The sequence below is a fragment of the Hakea prostrata genome, chromosome 11, assembly GCF_041222555.1.
Source record: "Hakea prostrata isolate BN-2017 chromosome 11, UWA_Hpros_2, whole genome shotgun sequence".
NCBI lineage: Eukaryota > Viridiplantae > Streptophyta > Magnoliopsida > Proteales > Proteaceae > Hakea > Hakea prostrata.
Window position 1 is genome coordinate 1,410,951 of NC_142610.1, and position 14,766 is coordinate 1,425,716.

The 14,766-nt window shown below is 37.7% G+C and overlaps 2 protein-coding genes across 5 annotated transcripts; one reads left to right on the forward strand and one right to left on the reverse strand.

Annotated features, from left to right (window-relative positions):
* Nucleotides 1-3,999: 3,999 nt before the first annotated feature.
* LOC148999520 (glycine-rich protein A3-like) lies at nucleotides 4,000-6,644 on the forward strand. Of its 3 annotated transcripts, none has more exons than XM_089140991.1 (3): nucleotides 4,000-4,124; nucleotides 5,343-5,664; nucleotides 6,119-6,644. In XM_089140991.1, exons 2-3 carry the CDS (start codon nucleotides 5,367-5,369, stop codon nucleotides 6,367-6,369), a joined length of 549 nt encoding a protein of 182 aa, XP_088997117.1. In that variant the 5' UTR covers nucleotides 4,000-4,124; nucleotides 5,343-5,366; the 3' UTR covers nucleotides 6,370-6,644. The 3 variants fall into 3 exon arrangements, with proteins under 3 accessions (XP_088997117.1, XP_088997115.1, XP_088997116.1); XM_089140989.1 differs by having other exon boundaries at nucleotides 4,001-4,124; nucleotides 5,319-5,664; XM_089140990.1 differs by lacking the exon at nucleotides 4,000-4,124 and adding an exon at nucleotides 4,144-4,380 and having other exon boundaries at nucleotides 5,319-5,664.
* Nucleotides 6,645-10,104: 3,460 nt separating this feature from the next.
* LOC148999521 (uncharacterized) lies at nucleotides 10,105-12,819 on the reverse strand. Of its 2 annotated transcripts, XM_089140853.1 has the most exons (4): nucleotides 12,660-12,819; nucleotides 12,491-12,546; nucleotides 10,656-10,969; nucleotides 10,105-10,502 (listed from the first exon to the last, which is right to left on the reverse strand). In XM_089140853.1, the coding sequence occupies exons 3-4, from the start codon at nucleotides 10,951-10,953 to the stop codon at nucleotides 10,252-10,254; spliced, it is 549 nt and encodes a 182-aa protein (XP_088996979.1). In that variant the 5' UTR covers nucleotides 10,954-10,969; nucleotides 12,491-12,546; nucleotides 12,660-12,819; the 3' UTR covers nucleotides 10,105-10,251. The 2 variants fall into 2 exon arrangements, with proteins under 2 accessions (XP_088996979.1, XP_088996978.1); XM_089140852.1 differs by lacking the exon at nucleotides 12,491-12,546 and having other exon boundaries at nucleotides 12,660-12,817.
* Nucleotides 12,820-14,766: the final 1,947 nt, after the last annotated feature.

Here is a 14,766-nt window from a genome sequence, read left to right on the forward strand (position 1 = left end):
TAAGAGGAGAAGCTCTCGAATACTGTCTAGCAAAGGAACATTTAAATAAGGTATGAACAATAGATTCATGAGAGCTTTTACAAAGAAGACATAGAGAGTTAGACTAACACCTTTTTGAAATAAATTCAAATTCGTCAAGAGAGCATTATGACCAGCTTTCCATAGGAAATTTTTTACCTTGGGTAAAGTTTTGAATTTCCAAATATTTGACCAAAAAGCTAAAACTGCAGATGAAGCTCCTAAAGAGACTTGGCTATCAATATAATTCAATTCCATGTAATAAGTTGATTTAACTGAAAATTTTACTTTTAAAGTGTTTTTCCACACCCAACAATTACTATTATCTCTGATAAAATAGGAATCTTGATAATAGCTGCTATTTCATAGGCTGAAAACCGAGATCTTAATTTTGAAAAGTTCCATGACTGAGAAGGCCAATGAATTAATTCATTAATCCAAACAGGACTACCCAACGAAGGAATATGAAAGATACAATGCATAGGTAGACGGATTTTTCTTGGGAGCAGTGGCTATTTGGCATTGCTTCAAACAACGAACGGCTTGATTTTAAAATTGAAGCTTGAATTTAATATTGACCGTTGTTTTTTTGCATGTGCAACACATGCTCTTTAAGTGGCATTGACTCGGTTTGCTCTGGCTTTAAGTCGGACTGCAGAATTGGTTCATTTTGAACCAAATGAACCATAATCATATGAAACGGTATGGTGTTGTTTTGTGCACCTGCAAAATTGCATCATGTCGTTTCACTTCTATGTCACAGTTATGAAATGGCATGGTGCCTTTTTCACGCACCTGCAAAACAGCACCATGATGTTTCACTTCTTTAGTCATAATGATGAAACGGCATGATGCCTTTTCACGCACCTGGTGCCATCCTTGTTTCACTTCGTAGTCACAATGATGAAACGGCATGATGCCTTTTCACGCACCTGCAAAATGGCACCATGCCGTTTCAATTTTTTCATTTTGGTTCACACGGTTCGAAACAAACCGTTTACGTTTCGAGTTTAAGCCAATAAACCGGTATTGCTCCTAACTTAAAATCTGAATTTTTGCACATGCACGAAATCCATGGCCAGAATTTAACACCCAACTTAAATCTTGGCCATTTGTTGCTTGAAGTAGTGCCATGTATGCCTGCTCCCAAGCAAAATCCTAGCTAGACTAGGGACCCAAGGATCATGAAATACCTTGGTATGGTGACCATTACCAAGCCCTCTAATCAAGCCTTTTTGTCCACCCCCATGAGCTAGTGAGTTACCATCGCTGGTGGTTGCATCAAGAAAATCACCATTAGGTTACCAAGAATGGAAATAGTGGAATTACGAATGCTTGGAGAGGTCCCTTTACTAAAAAGCACTGAAGATTGAGCAGAATTCATATGTTGTTCAGAGATTCAAATATTTCTGAAGAACAAAGTTAATGTGATGTGAATCAAAATGAAGAACCAGAGTAAATATCATACAACCATCTGCCACAAAAAAAAAAAAAAAAAAAAAAAAAAAAAAATAATGATCAATTTCAACACCACTTCGAAAAATCTTAATTCCTGGCAACCTAGGGATGACAAGATTTAAAGTCAATCTTCGGATAAAGCCCTATGACACAAAATAAAAATATAGGGGCTTAAAGACACCCCTGCCATTAAAAGACTTGGATTATGTTTTGATTGGTTTTTAAATGTGGCTTAATCGAATCAGTTTTATCGTAGGAAATAGAGTTTTTTTGTTGGGCGTCTAATTCTTGACTACTCACTTAAGTGGGCTAAATTGCATGGCGCCCACCTTGATCAAGTTGGAAAATTGCAAGTTACATACCTTAGCGGTCAAAGCTTCTACCGTTAAAGTTTGTTGTTCAACTGACTCATATACTCTTCTACGTGTAAAAAGACCTAATTACTTTCTTACTCAAAGAGAACTAACTCCTAGGTCTCCCTTCAGCAATCTTCTTCCCATACTTTGTCGGAAGCCAACCATCACTGCCCTTCCCCTGCCGGCGAACACATTGAGGCTGCAACACAAGAGCAGCGTATAACATTGCTTGATTCTTCTGCATCAACCATGATTGAAGTCCATGTTAGGGAAGAAATTAACAACTTTGCTTGTGGCTTCATCAGCTGACGAATTGATTTGTCTCTTCTTATATTGCAACTTTCAGCGTCAATTCTGTAATCAATCCTCCAGCGATAGAAAGTGAAATTGTTGTCGTTGAGTGGTCCGGATTTCTTTATGGAAAAACATTTCCAGATGCTTAGGCTGCGTTTGTTTGCTAGAATAAAGGTGGGGTGGGAAAATTCTTGAAAAGAATGCAGATTTCTTATTTTTCCCTTAAATCCCAAAATGGTAAATTGTTTGGTTGTTTGGGGTGGGAAAGTGAGAGATAAGTTCAAGGAAACTTGTCTGCTGATGTGGCAGTTCAATTTTTCCACCCCAATGTCACGGCCTTAGTTATTGACTAAGCCAACCGTGCCGGCACTTAGCACTTTCTTGCACTAAGTCAGCCTAAAACCCAGCTAGAGAGAGTAGAAGAAAGCTTAGAGCTCAAAGAGAACCTTGAGAGAACTTGTATTGCTCACTTGTTTTATGCTTTGTACAAATGAATCCCTCCCCTATTTATAGGTGAGGTAGGATACAATGAATGGTTGTGATTTGTACAAGTGTCTAGAATCTAATGGTTAGGAATATTCTAGTGGGTCTAGATATTTCTAGGGATATTTCTAGAGACAAGATTCTTTATAGATGTAGATTCCTCTAGAATCTCCCTCCCTTCTAGAATGTGGGCTAAGTGTAGCCCATTAGTGTTATTTCTAAGTTGGGCCAGCCCATGTGTGGCCCATGAATATTATACCATTGGGCCTATGATAAATTGGGCTGTGTCACCAAGCTATTTTAAAACCCCACATATTTAGTGGGATTTTGTGAAAAAGTTGGAAAAAGTAAAAAGTGGGACCCACTATTATCACTTTTCTACAAAACTCTTTCTTTTCCTTTCCTTCTCCCTCACCCCACTACATATGGGATCCATATGTTTTTTTTTTTTCCACCACTTTTTTCCACCCCACCTTTGCAAACAAACGCAGCCTTATTGATATGAATTTTAAGTTGATCGTGTTGCTCGAAACCAAAAACCTACTCATAAATCGATCTCTTCCGTCGTGTTTCCGTTTGGATAAGAGCTGAACCATATCCCATGAGCTTCTAACATGTTTCCGTATGGTGTTTGATTTATGATTTGATTGCTGCATGCATTTTTTGTAGAGTGACAATAGATAATGAGAGGGAAAATATGTATTTTATTGGACGATTCAGATTTAGTTTAACAAATCTGATAGTAGATATTTAGAGTAGTTCATCTAACCTATTCACACGTCCGTTCAACTTTACAAAGACGTAAAAGTGAGTGATGATGTCAATATGTTTTGCAATCCCAGTGGCCCAGCTGCCCAGGAAATAAAAACATGCATGCACATTGTTTCTCTTCCCTAGTTTTTTTTTTTTTTTTTTGGGTAATCTTCTCTTCCCTAGTTACACAATAGATATTTTGTGTCCATTAGAATAAGGTATTTCGAAGCGGTAAACCTGCATGTTGAATAAAGAAATAATTTAAATTTCGGATGGATGGATTGGTACGTGTTTACCACGGCGAGGTGAAAAAAAAAATCTTTGTAAGGCTAATGGTAATCCGTATTATCTATATTCCAAATGGTCAACCCATGCGAAGCTTCAAAGAAAAGGACAAGCGTTTAAAGTTCACAAGAACACCGATATATTTATGAGGTAAGCAACCAACCGCTTTGGAGCCGCGATTTGCTTGAAGCTTAAGATTCCGAGTTCGACCGACGACGACGCGCTGACGAGGGTCCTCACTCCTCATTAAATATGATATCGCAAAATGCTGCGTTGAAATTACGCGTTAGTTACGCGGGTAGGCGGTGGTGGGCCCACCCAATTACCTTAAAGTCTAAACATAACGTATATACACAAATCTTGGCAATCAAACTCCTCACCTTTTTTTTTTTCTTTCTGTTATCGTCTTTTTACGATTTCACTGCACACAACTCATCCGCTTCTCCGCATAGGTGTCTCCGCTTCTGCAACAATTCGGTGAGTTTTCTTCTTTTCTTTTTCAATTATCGATCGATTTCAGGTTTCTCTGTTGGTTAAATTTTTACTCTTCTTTGTCATCTCTTTTTTTATGGATCTTTTGAATTGAATGACTCTCTACTTGCATGTAAATATCTGTCGATTTCTGGAAATTGTGAACATCGTCTGTGACGGCGATTATGTTCTGCTAGCAATTTATTCGCCTGAGGGCAAATAGTTCTCTGTTTCGTGTTTATTGTTCTTAAAGATTTTTAAGGTTTGCTCTCTCCATCCCCGCCTCCAAATAGATTGGTTTCTTAAGCCAACTTGCAATTGATCCCCCGTTGAATCTTGGTTTATTTCTCCATGTTTTATCTCGTTTATGTGGTTCTGCTGAATCTGTCAATAATAAATTATATGAATTTTCTTTTCTTTAGAATTCTGTTTGAGCCTGTGATGTTGTTAAAGGATGCATGCTTATTTGGTGACAGCTTGTTGATAGGTGGGGAAGCATGTAGAAATTTCTTGTTTTTTTTATAGTCCATGTATTGTCATAGTTTAGGTCTTCCGAATACTCCAAAATGCAATTATTTTATTTGAGAAAATAGCCTACTAATTGATTCTTTAAGGATGAAGAGGAATCATGGGTTTCGAATCACAAATTTGCCTACTGTGCCTCTGGATTCATCAGAATCTATGTAATGCTCAATCTGCAATTGGATGAGCATGGCCATATTAAAACCTGTCAGCAGAAACACCATATAATGCTCTAAAATTTCTTTAATCAAGCATCAATTTCCTAAGATAAACATCTTATCCAAGATATTTTTATGCATTTTTTTTGGTGGGTAATAAGTTTATCCAAGATTTATTAGATACCCTTTGCACGGTTGAGGTAAAATTGGTCTCTGCTTCTTTATGTGCTGTATTGTCTCCTTGGTGATTTTGCTTGCCAATGTAATTCATAGTGTATCTGGAGAATACTTACTCTTGTACTTGAACAGAAAATAAGGTAAAGTGTCTTGATGGTTGGGTTATTAATTTTCTCAGTGCCAATATCAGTGTTAGGGTGACAAGAGTAGAAAAATAAGTAGACAGTTTTTCATTCATTGGAGATAGAATTATTTTTCTCTGAATTATATTTTAGCTCTGCTATGCTACAACTGGATCTTGCTTTTTAGCCCAAACTTATATGTTGCAAATTGTCTCTAACAGGTCATTGGCTATTGGTTCTTGTAGCATCTGTGACAAGTCAAGGAAAACATGGGTGGTGGGAAGGACAAGCAAGATGAAGACAAGGGGCTCTTTTCAAGCCTAGCTCATGGTTTTTCTGGATATGGACATTACCCCCCACAATCTGGGGGATACCCTCCCCAAGGTTACCCACCGCAGGGATACCCTCCTCAAGGTTACCCACCGCAGGCTTACCCACCACAGGGTTACCCACCACAAGGTTACCCACCAGCAGGATATCCTCCACAAGGCTACCCATCAGCAGGATATCCTCCTCCTGGTGCATACCCACCAGCAGGATATCCTCCATCTGCTCCACATTATCCAGGTACGTAGTAGAAAAATCGCAAACAGTCGGTATTCTTTCACAATAGTAAATGCCTGAAATGTAGCATTGTATTTTGTAGAGAGTTTGTTAGTGACTTTGAAGAGCATTGTTTTTTTTTTTTTTTTTTTTTTTTTTTAATTTCTTTTCTCCCCTCTTAATATGCCCTTCTCTATCCTGTTCTATGGGGAAAGGGAGGTGCGAACCATCTATAAGCCAAGTTCTTATGGTAGCAATGGGCTTCCATGCATCACATGCTACCACAATTTTAGTGGTTCTCTTGTTACCGGTGCTTGATTATTTATTTTGGTTCTCAGAATCTTGGGCAGTCCAGTAAATCTCATATCTTACTAGTCTAGGATCTCAATAAGCCTTTGGTACTGTGGTAGTCACTTGGATTGTTGATAAATAATGAACCAGAATAACTCAAATTATTCCTCTTTTCTTCCATTGGCAGGCCATGGATCTGGACCTGGAATGGGGACATTGCTAGCTGGGGGTGCTGCCGCTGCTGCTGCTGCTTATGGAGCACACAGTTTGTCGCACGGTGCTCATCATTATGGTCATGGAGGCTATGGTCATGGAGGCTTTCTCGGCGGGCATGGGCATGGAAAATTCAAGCACGGAAAGTTCAAGCATGGAAAGCATGGGAGGTTCGGCCATGGGAAGCATGGAATGTTTGGTGGGAAGTTCAAGAAGTGGAAGTAAATCTTGTTTTTCACAAGCCCAACTTGACCATTATTCTGGAATAATGATTGCACTTTATGCATTCTATCTCCATCCGGTCCTCTTGTATGAGGGTTTGGTTACTGACATTTATCTATATATATAGATCCTTGCTGCTTACTGTGGTGTTGATATTTTTTTGTTTTTTGGGTCTGGGGTGGTAGAAGTTGTATATGAAATTGCGTTCACAGAAAACATCTTTGTTTTGTTACCTGCTCAACTATGACCAATTCTATGAACTGGATACATTTTGAAAATACCAATTGTTCTTCCTGGTTGGACACATAATGAAAAATTAGTTGCAATTTAGATAGATGCCTTTGATCTCTGTTAATTGGATATTTTAGTGGAATGCTGTTTGCATCTCAAGATGGTGGCAGGGGACTGCAAATTGTAAATTATTGTTCATGAGATTAATCTTGAACGGCCCCAGGGCACAGAGAGCTGAAGTTCATTTGTGAATGAACGCCTGGGTCGTCATGGACACCTTGAACGGTGCCCTGGGGCTGTGATGATAAAGAAACCCCATACATAGTGTTTCAGCAATGGTTTTTGAGCTCACCCAAGTTTAGGCTCTTTTTGGTATCAATTATCATTGTCAATTATGAGAAATTTTCATTATTTTAAATTGTTTGGCATCTATTCTAAATTTTATTTTTATTTAAAATAATAGAAAAAGCTCCAAAATTCATAATGAACTTTTTGTCCATTATGGATTATGATGAGAATTTCATTATCTTCGTTTGTGTAAGTTTACTTGAAGTTTTATAAATAAGATGAGGGTAAAATAGTCAATACACATTTTTTTTTATAACAACTATACTTTTTCCTTCTTTTCTCACTTGTTTTCTATCATTTTTTAACAATTTTTTATCTTGACACCAAACTTATTTTCATTTCATAATTTATTTTTGATAAAATTCACCAAACCATTTTTCATTCTTGACCAATAATGAATTTTTGTATTTATTTATTTTAAATAGGCATAATAGAGAATGAAAATTGATACCAAAAAGAGCCTTAACTAGGTTCACTTACATGTACATGGCAGGGAAACTAAAAGAAAAATTGATTAGTTGTCTTGGGTAAGTAATAGATTCAGGTCATAGGAAGTCTTTCTCTCAAGTGGACGGGACGTAGATAGTTTTGTTGAATCACAATAAATTCTTTTATTTTTCTTTGGTAGAAAGAACAGGGTCACGTAGGACCAAGGAACGAAATTTCACTAAATTTCAGTGATATTATGGGGGTGTTTCGGCCAGATTTTGGCCCCATTTTGGGAGTATTTTTGGTTATTTTGGACCCAAACTATCCTAATTTAATTTAAATTATTTTCTATAAATTCTTCCATTCAAATTCTCCTTCTTAGCCACATTTAACATATTACCTTACGAGGCCTAAATCATTGGGATATAATTGGAAAGATAATTGGTTGAACTTGAATATACCATTACAGAATTTGATATGTTGTCTTTTGAGGCTTAAATCACTGGGATATAATTGATAAGATTGTTGATTAACTTTGAAGATTTTGTTACAAAATATCTTCTTAATTTGAATTATTTTCAGGAATTATTTTATGTAGATTCTTCTCCTTAACCACATTTGATACATTGCCTTTTGAAGCTTGAATGATTGCAATAGAATTGGTAAAATTATCCATTGATATTGAAGATTCTGCTATAGAATTGTGAGAAAATTTTACAAAATATCGAGATTTTGATAATATATCGCAAAATTCAGCAACATATCAGCCAACAAAAAAAGAAAATAAAGAGTAAACTAATTTGGCTCAGCCAACATATTAGCCTGAAGAAGTTCTTTTAATTCGGGAGATGGCTTTTGTAGGATTTTCAGGATTTCCATTTTATCATAGAACATCCTTGAACACCAATCAGCTACTTGGTTTCCTTCTTGTCTAATGTGGGTGAAACGAACATGCCCATTTGATATTGAATCTTTGATAGATGTTATTAATAATGTTTCCAAACTTTGTTTGGATCTTTGAATAAGGATGAAAAAACACGATAGCCTGGCGAGAGTTGGATTCCATTTCAATAGGCCACGCCCCCATATTGAGAATAATGTTGAATCCTTCCTTCAATGCCCAGAGTTCAGCTTCTAGAACTTCATTGCATTGCACTTTTTTGTGAATCTGCCTCAAAAAGCTCTACTATGGTTTCTAATAACTCCTCCTACTTGAGCAATTTGACATTGTTTGATAATAGATACGTCAGTATTGCATTTAAACCAACCCTTTTGTGGTTTAGACCAATTACATTTCTTTGTAATACTTCGTGGTTTACACCAATTACACGTAGTATTGTAATACTTGAATCACAAGCTGATATCTAATATGAAAAAAATGAGGATAAAAATAAGCTTATCTCTTGTCAACCAACTGTACCAGTATTCAAAAATAACACCAATATTTCTACTCGAACCTTGCATTACATGTGGAACTTTACTCGTATATAAAAGTATGATTTCTGTACATGGCATAAACATTTAACTGATCCAATGGCATAAACATGAAACTCATATGGTTTTTACCAGCTGGTTCACCTGGTTAGCATGGAATGATATGTTGTTAGACAGATCCGAACTCCCTTTGACATCAAGAATTGGACCCCAATTGAAGTTGCAATCAGAGCAGCAAAAGCTCATTGGAGTACTTAAGCGAGTTAGTCTATGCCATTGTTGAACCAACACCATATCCAGAGGAAGCCCACAACATATTGGTTTGTGGTTTTGTATGGAGACCACAAATGGAGATTGAATCGGATTGTGGCGAGTTGGAACGGATATTTGATGCAGCAAATGAAAGCTCCAGCGCTCGATTTGGAACCCATTATTGCAGATACTCAACATCCCAAGACCTATTTTGAAGAAAGTAGTTTTTGTTGTATTTCTAGAATTAGCAATGACATTGCTCATGTCTTAACCCCAAAGGCACAATCAGATGTGGGCTCAATTGCTTGACTAAATTTCACTCTTTGGTCGGTTGAGCTTTGCTCCTCTTCGGTTTAGCCCCTAATGAAATTGATCTTTTCTATCTTTATGGGTTTGACCCAGACGACAAAGTTCCCTCCTGAAGATGTAATCGAGGTATGCACAAACTGATATGAATAAACCTAATAAAAAATTAAAAAAATCTGTGGATAAGTGGACCTAAACCCCCTGGTTCACACTTCACTTTCAATCCAAAAAAGAAATAATCCCAGTAGCAACATGAAGCTTTGAATGTGGACAAAAAGGTACCTGATAAAGAGATTGGATTATCGGATAGGGAAGAATCTATCCTTCTGGTTAGGCCATTGTGGCAATGGAATCTACATTATTAACAAAACTGACAACCCACTTTCCCCTTTTTTGTCTTTCGGTAAAAAGACAATCATTTAAAGCCTAAGGATGAGTAAAGCACTACATTCGATGAATTAGTGGGTCTCCTTAACAGTGACATCTTTAAGCTAATTTATTTATTCACTCCGAAGGTTAAACCAGAAAAACAAATAGTGAATCAAAATCAGAGAGTTGTTCATCCTCTCATCAGTTGCAGAGTTCTTCAATGCATGTTTTCTATGCACCACACTCAGGCCCCTGACTTGGCATCTGGATTCCAGGCACCTTCCCAATGGTGTCTAGACAATATTATCGTTGAGAACAGTGATGCAGTTCTTTTTGTTTTTGTTTTTGTTTTTTGGTAGAGTAATGCAGTTGAGAACACTATGTATATTAAATATCCAGCAAATATAGCCTTCAAAGAGGACTTAGGCATTCATGGGAAATGTACTTTAAAATCCAGAATCAGAAAATGCAGGACAGAAAGGGACCACCAAGGCCGTTTCTTGCTATTAACAAGATTTACTTCCACTTCTTGAACTTTCCTCCATGCTTGAACTTCCCACCATGGCCACCAAAGTGCCCATGCTTCCCATGTTTAAACTTGCCATGTTTGCCATGCTTGCCATGCTGACCATGACCATACTGGCCTCCATGTGATCCATGTGATCCATAAGCCATATGACCAGAACCATGTGGCATATGTTGAACTCCGTAAGCAGCAGCGGCAGCAGCAGCACCACCTGCAAGTAATGCTCCCATTCCTCCATGCCCTATCATCAAAAGCAGAGTAACATGTGAATCAATTTCATCTTTTAAATTCACTTGAAAAGCTCTATAGTCTGTAAGAACACTTCTCATGGTTCTGTATAAAGCACTTGAAATTGTTGTACTAGAAACGAACTACCAGCATTTGAGTTTCATACCTGAATGATGTGCACCCGGTGCGCCAGGATAACCAGCGGGAGGGTAAGCACCAGGAGCGGGATACCCTGCTGGTGGATAACCTTGTGGAGGATATCCCTGAGGGTTTCCCTGTGGAGGATACCCTTGAGGAGGGTAAGGACCCTGTGGAGGATAACCTTGAGGAGGGTAACCCTGTGGAGGATAACCTTGAGGAGGGTAACCCTGTTGGGGGTAACCCCCAGGTTGTGGGGGGTAATGTCCACCAAGATGTCCAAACCCTTTGTCAGATTCGTCATGCTTGTCCTTTCCACCTCCCATGTCTGTTGCCTTAAGACTGATGCCAAAGAAAACAATTGACAGTGAAATTGTTAGAGACAATCCCCGGAGTGCAAACTTTATTCAAGCAACATACACTTACTAGCCATAAAATCCTAACAAGCATGCTACATATGTATGTATGTAATTGGTACATCCTTCTACCAAAAACAAGTAATTGGTGCTTCCTATGTGCCAAATAAAAAACAAAAATGACGAATCCTGAGCTTAGCTACTCCCTCTGGACACCCATTGTTTTCCCAATGAGATGAAGCACGAAAATTTTTCCCGACAAAATGAATCTGAGAGCAGGCCAATGGCTATAAACATGTGACATGTAAATAAAATCAAGCACCTGCGATTTTCTTCTGTAATTGACAAAAAAAACAGGGTAGGAAACTGCACAAGTGCAACTACTGCTTTATTTTTTTTATTTTTTATCTATTTTTAACATGATTTTCCTGGTAGTCCTTATTCCTCAAATGGGTGCCCTCATTCATTTCCCACGATCATCACCAGAGAAAAACTATAAACAGACCTTTATTTTTCTGAAACCAGAGTATAATGCAGTTTATTTTTTGAGACACCTCGAACTGAAAGTGTGAACAAAGTGCATACTATGCATGGTATAACCAGAACAGTGCTTCCACCAGATACTATGGCTATGTATGTCTGAACTTGGGAACTAATAAAAGAAAAAAGTAAGCCTAATTGTTATGGCTTTCAAACATATCCACCACCAGAATGTGTGTTGCTGTCATTTTAGATGATTGTCATCCTAAAGACACTACTAATATATCATTTTTCAAAGGACCACTTCCCATTTTGCTAATGCCTCCAGCCTTCAGATGAATCAGTACAATTCTAACTTTTTTCTTTAATTGTCTTCTATCATCCTTGGATACAATAGTTGAAATTGGTCTCAACTTTCTATTACCAAAAGATTTTCTCCACAGCCTCACAGAGTAATCACTTACGAAAATTGAAAGTTCTTCCAATACAAACTGCTAACTGGAACTAGAATTCTCCAGCTACCTATATCAACTATCTCATCTGAATTACTAACATGATAAGTTCATTATCTCAGCAATGAGTCCTAAAATTATATATGTTTGCCATGTCAGAATTCCTATCTGATGCCCTACCAAATTTTAGTATCAATTTCTCAGGGGGAAAAAAAACTCTCATCGGCATTGTTTGGACAATTTTTTGAATATAACTGCAAAGCTTCTATCAGTTACCTATCACCGACCGAACAACGATCAAGCGAAATACATCAGGAGTCTGCAACGAAAAGTACAGTTTACACGTAATGAAATTCTAGATGGCGCCACGAGTCGGTGAAAATTTCTATCTACCTGATTGATTATCCCAAAGGAAGGCTGATCTAATTTTCACCAAAAAGGCGATCTAGAAAATGAAAACTAGGGATCATTGAGAAGGATTAGAGTTATAAGCGAAGAAATGAGTGATGCCATTGTCAATCACTACCTAAACGTCAAAATTGAAATCTAAATAACGATAAACAACTGCAACTCACAGAGCAAGAATGAATTAAAAGTTAAATTTCTTCTTTCCTCCTCGAATATTTTGGATCTGGGAAGAGGCAATTGATCATCTTAAGAGAAGTTTACTACATATACCATGATTCTAAAGTAGCCATTCGCAATGAAAAGAAAAGAAGAAGAAGAAGAAGATAGCGAATTCACCTGCTTGCCTGAAAGGAGAAGTGGTCGCCGGGCGTAACAATTACAACGTAAAATCCCTCCTGGGAAATTCAACCTAAATCTGGAAGACAGGGAGAGAAGAGCGAGAGAGGAGATCGGTTAATAGTCGAAAAGAATTGTAAATATAGGTTGGTTCTCTGAATTGAGATTTTTTGTTTTTGTGTGAAACGAATCGAGACTTGGGAAGCACGCACGCACGCACGTACCGCACGACTTAGTCGCCCGCGTTGTCGACCTCGAGTTTCAATTTTTCAAACGCGTCGCTGACTTTTTCAACGCGTTATGGTTTCTAGCTTTCTTTCCTGTTTTGGAATATTTTGTTTTCCAAGTCGTTCTGACGATTTCTATCTATATTCGATCTTATCGTATCTTTCCCGCGAGATTCTGGTTGGTTGGTCAAGATTCAACGTTCCACGTTTGATGAGAGGATTTGGTTGTCTCGTATATAGAGGAAGCCCATGTCATCGTTTTTATCCTCGCTCGTTCTATTTCTGTTTTATTCTTTTATTTCTTTAAAAAATAAAAAATTTTCATTTCCCTCTAATGGAATATTTGACTACTCGAAGTAGTTATTTATAAAATAAAGAGCAAATTGCACTGGCACCCCAAAATGGAGGACTTAAAGCATTGATACCCCACTTTATGTTTAAAAAACATTGACACCCCAATTCAATAAACACATTAGTCCATTCTGTTAGTGAAACTGTTAAGGGTAACACCGGACCCCGAGGTTGATCTATGTCATTTTTAGTCCAAATAAATGGACACTTTGCATCTGCCTCCCCTGAGGTATCCAATAAGATTAATTAAGGACAAATTATAATTTTATGACCAAAACACCCTCCTACCTATCTCCACCACGTCCTACTCCGTGATCAATTCGAAAAATCCGAAACCCTGGTCCGAATTCTAATCCAAACCTTGATTGAAGAACTCGACAACCCAACACTTCTCACCGTTTGCTCTTCATTTCCATCTCTGCTATAAACCGTCGCTCTAGAGGAAATGAAGAAGGTTTTCACCTCCGCTAAAACCCGCGTAGATAATCACCTAAATCTCCGCCCCACTTACCTAAAATCACGAGAGTGCTTATTTGGAAGCAGACGATATTATAGTTTGGACGATACACAATACCAAGGGGTTACTACCTTGAAATTGTAGGACAATATTGGAAACTGGTCTTCCTCGAAACGATGGTAGCGAGTTTCACTATTCACCGATACCCTTCGGTCGGATTTTTCAGAGAGAATGAAGCTGTGAGCGATCCAAGCCCCACAAATCGAGCTGCAATCTTGAAATGGGCCCCGTAATTTTAGGTAATTATCTACGATCTCTCTCTTCTTCTCCTCTTGAAGGACAATTCTATTTCAGTTCATTTGTGAAACCTAAGAAATCTCCGATTAAAGTTTAGTAAAAATAGCGAGATAAATTTGGAAAGAATTCACCAATTATCCAAATTTTAAAAATGGGTCAATCAAAGCTAATTGCCCTACCACCAAACTCCTCCAACATCGTTCTTCAGTCTCATCTATCTAATTCTCTTTACTCCATCTCAATAGCTAAAGCCACATTAACTCTCTTCTTCACTCCAGGTTTTAGCTTTCATTTGTTCCAGTCCGACCCTTCTTCATTCTTTCGCTGATTTGGTGAGAGATGAAGCAATCGGTATTGCAACAGTCGCCGGAATAATAGCTTCAAAGGAAATTAAGAAGGGTTGGGTTGTCCAGTAAAAATGTTATGCTCCTTAGTATTGAACCTAGCTTGGATTAGGATTTGGACCGAAGGGTCTCGAAGGAACTTTTCTAATTGATCGCCGGAGTAGAACAACGTGGAAGAATAGGCATGAGGGTATTTTGGTCATAAAAATTATAATTTGTCCTTAATTAATCTTATTAGATACCACAGGGGAGGCAGATGCAAAGTGTCCATTTATTTGGACTAAAAATGACATAGATCAAATCTCAGGGGGTCCAGATGAAAATTACCCTTAATTTTTTTGTAATTTCAAAAATGACCTTACTAAAATCTGAAAGAAAAAATAAAAAGGGAAAAAAAAAAAGAAAAATCAATCGCTCTTCACAATCGATCT